General features: G+C 35.5%; 1 protein-coding gene across 1 annotated transcript; it reads right to left on the bottom strand.

Moving 5' to 3' along the window:
* Positions 1 to 6,106: 6,106 nt before the first annotated feature.
* Positions 6,107 to 6,782, bottom strand: LOC138395474 (nucleophosmin-like). Its single transcript, XM_069488324.1, has 2 exons — positions 6,256 to 6,782; positions 6,107 to 6,173 (listed from the first exon to the last, which is right to left on the bottom strand). Exons 1-2 carry the CDS (start codon positions 6,780 to 6,782, stop codon positions 6,107 to 6,109), a joined length of 594 nt encoding a protein of 197 aa, XP_069344425.1.
* Between the last annotated feature and the right edge of the window lie 1,842 nt (positions 6,783 to 8,624).

The raw sequence follows: 8,624 nt of genomic DNA, 5'->3' as shown, positions 1-8,624 counted from the left end.
CAACTCTCTCCAGGAGAACCATAGAGATGTTGTATCTTCATCATTCCTTATAGCTGAGTAGTATTCCATGGTATACATATACCACAGTTTACTAATCCAATCATGTATTGATGGGCATTTGGGTTGTTTCCACATCTTTGCTATTGTGAATTGTGCTGCTATAAACATTTGGGTACACGTGCCTTTGTTACAGAATGACCTTTTTTCCTTTGGGTATATGCCCAGTAATGGGATTGCTGGGTCAAATGGCAGGTCTACTTGAATCTGTTTAAGATACCTCCATAATGCTTTCCACAGAGGTTGCACTAGTTTGCAGTCCCACCAGCAGTGTATTAGTGTTCCTGTCTCTCCACACCCACGCCAACATGTGTTGTTTTGGGTTTTTTTGATAAAGGCCATTCTCACTGGGGTTAAGTGATATCTCATTGTGGTTTTGATTTGCATTTCCCTGATGATTAGAGATGTTGAACACTTTTTCATATGTTTGTTAGCCATTTTTATATCTTCTTTTGAAAAATTTCTATTCATGTCCTTTGCCCACTTTTTGATAGGGTTGCTTGATTTTTTCTTGCTGATTTTCCTGAGTTCTAAATAGATTCTTGTTATCAGTCCTTTATCTGATGTGTAGTATGCAAAAATTTTTTCCCATTCTGTAGGTGGTCTGTTTATTCTCTGGACTGTTTTATGATTCTGTGTACAAATAAGCCTGATGTTAGTCATATCAATGTTTTTAACAATTTTATAATTGCCTCTTAACTGGTCTCTCAGCATCATTTCTTGCCCCTTCTTGAGTTCATCTCCACAAGATAGCCAGGGCGATCTTCTCAAAATGCAAATCTAACCATGTTATCCCCTTGTTTAAAATGTCTTCTGTGACCATAACCATAGCCCTTTAGGTTTCATCCCTGCCTTCTTCTCTGATTGCACCTCAAGTCACTCTGCCTAGCTCTCCAGTACAACCATAATCCCTCCATCCACAGGGCCTTTGCATAAGTAGCCTTTCTTCATGACCTGCTTTCTCCCCTCTGCCTCAATCACTACCCTCTTCACCTATTTAACTGTTCTGTTTATCCTTTAGGACTCAGCTCACAATTTATTGCCTCAGGGAAGTTTTCCCTGACACTCCACGCTAGCACTATGACAGTTTCATTAATGACTCTCTCCCCCACAGGACGGTAGAGCTTCCTGAGACCAGGGACCATGTATAGGGTTGCCCCTCACTGTATTGTTCAGATATCTAGCTTGACACCTGGCATACAATGACCCTGAATTTAGGTACAAATTGTACATTTAGAATTTTTTTAAAAAAGAGAAAAGAAAACAGATTATACTGAAGAAGTAAGCTAATCCTGTAGTGATTAGTTCCAGCACCAATGAGTGAAGGCAACCATAGGAAGAAAAAAGATAATTTTATCTCTGGCATTTGGACTAAGAAAATGATTCTTGTGCCAGAAAAGTGAATGTGTTCTTCATTAAAGGAAAACTAAGGGGCTATTATACAGATACTCTCCTCTCTCCTCCAATTCTGAAATTGTGGATAAGGAATCTCATAGAGGGACTGAAATGCAGTGGTTCTCTCCCAAATTTCTATTGAGCTCTGAGCTCTAAGAGGTACTTCTAGGACCACCACTGAGGAGTGGCATCTCAATACCACCTAGCATCTAACTTACGTAGTCAAGCAGTCCAGACCAGTGTCCATGACTGAAAACTTTAGATTTCCTAAATTTTAGAAATTGAGATATGCTTGTTATTTTTATTGTCTCTTACCTATTCACTCATTCTTATTCTTAGGGAGAGGAAGAAACTGAGAAGTTAGGAAAAACAGACAACTTTAAGGGAGCAAGATTTACCAAGATATTGAATTGGCAATAGTAGCTTTATAAAGCAAAGGCAAGCAAGATACTTGGGGTTCATTGATGTGGAGGCAGAACAATAGCTCCCCAAAGAGTTCCACATCCTAATCCCTGGGAACTGTTGACTATGTTACTTTAAATAGCAATGGGGACTTTGTAGATGTGATTAAAGATCTTAAAATAGAAAAATTATCTTGGATTATCCAGGTGAGACCAATGTAATCACAAAGGACTTTTTAAGAATGAGGCAGGTGTGTCAGAGAGCAAGCAGGAAGCTTTAAAGGTGTTATACTGTCGGCTTTGCAGATGCAAGAAGGAGCGAAGGGCCAAGGCATTATACAGCCGATCAAACGCCTTGATTTTAGTTCTGTGAGACCCATTTTGGATTTCTGATGTCCAGAACCATAAGATAATAAGTTTATGCGGTTTTAAGCCACTAAGATTGTAGTGATTTGGTACAACAACAATAGGAAACTAGTAGAACTGAGAGATGACTTTAAGGATTAAACCGTTGAAAAGATGTGTGGTTTCCAAGCATATGATTCTTCTCAAGGAAGGAAGGAGGAACTGTTAGAAACCACTTTCAAAAATGATTTTAATAAAGGAATGTTACTTTATACCTATACATTACTTTGAATGCCCTTTAGGTAGTAAGGGACCTTGGAAAAATTTCTTGTCCAACTCCTTCATATGACAGATAAGAAAATTGAAGCCTAAAGAGGTGAGGTGATTTGACACTCAGCTACTGAAAGAATTAAAACTAAGATATCCTGATACTGTCCAGATGGTATAAAAGATGGAGGAGGAAGAGAAAGTGTTGCTCCTGCCCTTTTTCTCTAAGTTTTTGTGGCTAGAAAATTCGAAAATCGAACGATATCAGGTACAGGCTAAGGTTAAACCATACTGGATGCACAGTAAAAGGAATATATTAGTAAAATCAGAGGACAGTTCAATGCAGAGTCAAATTGTCAAGAGGTGTATGTAGAGCCAGATTTTAAAGTAATTTAGAGATATTTATTTTCTCATTTCCTCTAAATTTCTCGAGAGTAACTCTATAAAGGTGCAGTAATGAAAAATAAAGGCACAGAGATGGGTTTCTTTACATATTAATGAATAACTAACCAAAGACTAATAAAGATTCGATGATCATGCTGATTAGATTATTCTGGACTGTTTCTCCCGCTGCAGGCAGTACCCATACCCAGCTTCTATTACAAATCATTCAATTAAATGTAGCTTTGGAAATTGTATTTGCATCTATCACACAATGTCTATTTGTTGTAATGGTATAGAATTATAATGTCCTGAAAGTTTCAAGAATCAAGATAATTACCTGAGGCCTTTTATGTAAACTAACTTTTTTATATTAACACAACTAATACACACAAAGGACAAGACAGAAAAATCTTTGTATGAATTAATGTAGTAAAATTCAAGATATTCTGAATTATAAGTCTTTTGAAATGACCAGTTCGTAACATGAGATGTACATTATGACACTTTTATTTCTGCCACTAAATCCCGACAGACAACATGGAAAAATATGTATTATGCCAAATAGGTATATGAAAATAAAAATATTCAAAGGCTAAGAGGATTTAGATTTTATGTATACTGGAATATCTTAAAATTATTGTTTCTTAATCTCTAAGTGGATAGTTCCCAGTTGGTGTGTTTCCCATCTAATTGAAATGCATAAGGATGATTCAGCACAACAACCTTATTGGTAATTAAATTTTGGATTTAGGTTAAATCCACTTGAATCATAAAAGCTGGTGGACAAATCTCTTCTTAGCAATAATGCAAATAGAAATATTCACATATTATAAAATGCTAATTTTGGGACACTGGCAACAAATAATAACACACACACAAAATACTTAGACTGTTATAATGAAAAACATTCATTCAAACTGACATTTACTTTGAGAAGAGTTAGTTTTTCAATTTCTCATCCTAAAACATCATTTGTGTCATCTAATATAATTCAAAATCCTTTACCAGCCTATAAGATTGGGAATAAATTCACACGCTCATTACTTCTTAGGCACTTTTTGATTAACAATGTCTCTTCTGGTATAGATCTACAGACTAACAAACATAATATGGATATTTATAATGAGTAGAAGGAAAAAAAGAAAGACTACATCATTTAGTGAAAATCAATACTTTGGGAGCTTTTTACAAAGGTGAAATTAAAGTGTAAAGCTTTTCATAGTTGTACAAAGGCCTTGATCCTAAGCCCCACACTGAGGAGGGTCATTGTGGAGGTGTAGCCTTGGATTTTAATGTCGACTGTAAAAGGATCACCCAGGGGAAACAAACTGTCCTGAGAGGACTTTCAACAAGATTTTTCAGCCATAACATTTTTTAAAGGTTCCCAGTATCTTTTAGACAATCTCGCTAAGGGGGCAAAAAGTGCTGATCACACATTTTAAATAGAAAAAGGCTGAAATGCACAATTTTGCATTCACCTTTTTTTTAAGCCCTTAAACTAATATAGAAAATTAAAAATAATTTCTATTTTCCCCTTCCTTTCAAAAAATATCTTAACTTGTAAATTATGATCAATAACAACAGAATATTGTAAGCTTAAACTTTATGCAGGTTTGTTTCTTCCTGACAAGGAGCAGACCAAGCAATAGTCCAGGTGCAGCAGTCTAGGTGTGGTTTCACATTGTCAGGATTCTTCTATTTAACCATTCGTCATTCCTAGACTTCTGCCTACCACACTGCACCCCCAACATGGCTCCAAATTGTTCTCCAGGACATGAAGCAGGAGTCATTAAGCATCAATTCTCTTAATAATTCACAGGTCAGAGTTTACTCACAAGGACACACATAAATATATTGTAAATTGGGAAATGTAGTCTTTATTCTGGTTGTCTTATATCCACCTAAGTATCAGGGTGCAGTTACTTTAGAAGAAAGAAAATAGACATTAGGAAAAAATAGCAGGTCTTGGCTACATCATCCTGGCCACATTTTGAATAAATCAAAATAATTCAAAATTATTGTTGGGATTAATTTCCTTAATAGATATAGCTTTCACAAATGGTTTAAAATAAAACAGTGAAATAGACAAAAAGTTGGTATATACATGTATATGCAGACATGCGTATAATAGCCATATGCATGTGTGTGTATATATAAATTATATATACTTATTTGTACGTATTATAATATATATTAGTCTATAATTATTATATTCACAGATTTTTTTATATAAATCCCTATGTTACCATAATTTCTGGAAGTTTAAACAAAGAACTCTTAATGACTTTTGTCTCTGAAGAATAATTTAAGGTTTTAGGATAAAAGAACTTAGCATTGTATTCTCATTTTACTCCATTATTTGAATTTCTTATGTATACATATCATTTTTAGTCTAAAACTTATTGAATTAAAATGTCAAATAAAAACAGTCCTTTTAGTCTCTGAATCCTTAAAGGGTTCTGAGACTTCCAAAAACATTGAAAATGGTGACTTGTAAGTGAAGAGTAAGGGAAAGGAAAATCCAGCAATTATGATGGAAAAGACACTTCATAGAAACTATCTCTAGTAATGTCCACTGACCTTTTGTTTCCATTTATTTTTTTATTAATCTCAAATTTGTTTTAAAGCTTCGTTTTCATCCATTTTATTCTCCAAATCAAAACACAGTTTTCCATAAATATCTCAAGTTTGGATATCACAGCCTACCTAAACATAACTTGTGCTCCTAAGTAGCAATTTTCCTTCCCATTCAAATATTTTATTTTTTGTTAAAATACTGAGTTTATTTCACATGTATATTTTTGTCTCCCCACCATTTTCATATCTGACCACCACCACTACTATGTCCTATCATAACATTCCATGTACACTTAAAATCAAGGCAAAGGGTGGAATTTCAACTTTTTAAAAATTAAAGGGGCATTTGGGCAAGACATTCTTGGCAATGGAGCCTGGACTACATTTATTAAACATGGTATGGAAAGTTCTCACTCTACATTATAAAAAGAACAGCTAGATATCAACTGTTACAGAAATTAAATAAGATGGAAAATTTTTAACAAACTGTTTAAACTATTTTCTTAAAGAGAATTCCTTATTCAGAGATCTTGAATAGTCTCCTGATCAGTCAGTCAGTCATCCAGAAGCAATTCTTCACATAATCGATGAACTTGGCTTCCATTTGGGAAGAGAGCTTTTTCTATACTTTCTTACAGTTTTGCTTTAATGTCTTCTACAGAAGTAGATCCTCTTGGTGTTTAAGTTTTTTCCTGTTTTTTTTTTTTTTTTTTTTTGAAGGATTCTTGACCTTTTGATCTTGGCGTTAATGGTTTTGAATCTTTTTCATTCTGGTTTGATTTTTGTGCATTTTGGCTGGAATATCTCATATAGATTTCTTCACTGGAAATTTTCTTCAGTTTTCTCAACTTCAAAATCATCATTATCATTTTCATCATCGTCATCATCTTCATCAGCAGCAAATTTTACTTTTCTCTGTGGAAACTTGCTACCACCTCTAGGGTCAGATGACTTTATGGCTATATTTAAGAATTTCACATTCTTTTCCTCTTCATCTTCTGACTCTGCATCTTCCTCCACAGCCACTAAGTGTTGTCCATTAATATGCACAGTCCCTGAACCATACTTCAACCATGAGACCAAGGATGGTGTTACTTCAAAGCCCCAGGGAAACAGTGGCTGTACAGACATTTTCAAAGTTGTCAGTATTACTTTCATTAGACTGCCTTCATAATTCACTGCCTCTGCTTCAACTACGTGCAATTCATCCTTGGCACCAGCCCCTAATCTCACTGTTCTTAAAGATAAGTGGTGCTCATATGATTTCATCATTATCCACCTATAGTGATAATCTTTGTCAATCTTTAGTTCACAACAGAAGAGATGGCTCATGTCCATGTCCACATAACCTTCCATGGGGTGACAGCATACACTTAGGTGGGAGAGGTAGACAGAGACAAACAACTATTGCTCCAGAGAATAGTCACAGGATAGCATCACAACAAGGTCAAATATTTTAAATAGCTTCTTTTAACTTTCAAAAAAGTTCCTCTGTTTAAGGAAAAACAAAATATATTCATTCAAAGACCAATTTTCTTAGGAAGTTTAAGAGTATGAAAGCAAGGATGTGTGCTCAAATACTTTATCAACTATAAAAAAGATTATCACCTCCTACAATGCCTTAATATGACTTGTTTTAACAACAAGATTTGCCATTAGTGTAATTTGCTGCAAAGTAGTCTTTAGTGAAATATTTTAAGTAGGCAGTAAGGTGTGATTGTATATGCTATTAGGCACCACAAAGTATAGGGGGGAAAAACTTTTAACAGGGATTTTCAATGCCTGCAATTTATTTCACTCTGTAAATTCCCATTATACCTTCTCAAATATTATAAATTGTCCAACTCACAGTAAAAGCTTCAAGCAGAGAACCTTTTGAAAGATAAAGAATGAGCTATCATCTGAATATTTCTGAAATAGAAAAAGTAATCTTGATTATGTGATTCATGTGATATAGAAGAGACATTTATGTAGTAATTAATTGCATTCTAGAACAAAATATTATGCAGTAGAAATTCTACTGAATAGGAATAGAACCTTGAAGATGTTTATGACTCACTGCATAAGTTAGAAGTAGCCTCAATTTCCTCCGTTGCAAAATCAAGGACCTGAGTGGAAACCTAATGGCGAGCATTTCTGATTTTTGGGTCAGAGAACCTGAGCCCAGCTCTCTGGGCTGCTGCTTCTCAACTTTGCATAGTGAATAGTTATAAACCCACAGAGCAATGAGATAGCTGATAACTTTCCTCAATCTTGCCTATTCTAAACTGGAAAACACTATACTAACTCTTTCAAAGATTTTGATCTGCTAATTAGAATGTGAATCACTGTTCACTAAAATCTCACATGTTTAAGAGCGTGCAGGGATCCCTGTCCCTACATTTCCTCTATCCTTTGAAACTAGAGCTATTTCATCTTTTCCTATGTGTATAAATCCATTTGAGATCCAGACATATGATGTACTTAAACATATTGTAATAGTGAAATGGTTCTTGCATTCCCCCATCCTAGCCGGCTGCTAAAAGAGATGTTCAAAACTTGAGCTACTCTAACCTAGTCTAGCACATTCTGAGGCCAGAAACCATCAGCAGCCAGAATCGAATTCCTTTGCTGTCTCCAGCCCTGAGTGGGTCTAATAAAGCTGAACACACCTGTGCAACAAGTGGTACCTCACATCTACTTCCCTCATTTTACCTGTACTAAATTGGTATCATTGTATTCTTGCCCCATTTCTCTGACCCCACCTAATTTGATTGGGACCAGGAAAATCACCCCAAACATTTTCGGTCTCATCTTCTAAGGATCTAAACCTTATGGTTGCACCTCCAACCACTGGTTGGTATTTCACTTCAACACAGATATCAACTTCCTTGCATAAACCAAACTCTTTTCCAGAATAAAACAATTTCCCCAGGCATTCTACTACCTGAACACAATCCCTCTTGCTTATGCCAACGGCCTGAATGGTCCCAGGTATACTAGGCTTCCTTACACACTGTGATTTGGCTTCCTGATCACCCTCCTTGGGGACCCACTAAACTTAGTGATCTAAATTGAGCTCAAAACATTCCCAGTGTCCCCATTAACTCATGGATGAAGATCCAGGATGTTTTACACCTAAATCCACATGAATTATGACATCTAGATTTGACATTGATACTATTTACCTTGTTCCTACTTCCTGGGTTTTTGCCATCT

This window comes from Eulemur rufifrons, chromosome 15, assembly GCF_041146395.1.
Source record: "Eulemur rufifrons isolate Redbay chromosome 15, OSU_ERuf_1, whole genome shotgun sequence".
NCBI lineage: Eukaryota > Metazoa > Chordata > Mammalia > Primates > Lemuridae > Eulemur > Eulemur rufifrons.
This window is presented reverse-complemented; position numbering and strand designations above follow the sequence as displayed.

Excerpts from the sequence above, each read along its gene's own strand:
- LOC138395474 (XM_069488324.1), bottom strand. The coding sequence starts at position 6,782 with ATGGAAGGTTATGTGGACATGGACATGAGCCATCTCTTCTGTTGTGAA. Across the intron at positions 6,174-6,255 it reads GTTGAGAAAACTGAAGAAAA|AACGCCAAGATCAAAAGGTC; the intron begins TTTCCAGTGAAG and ends TTCAAAACCATT.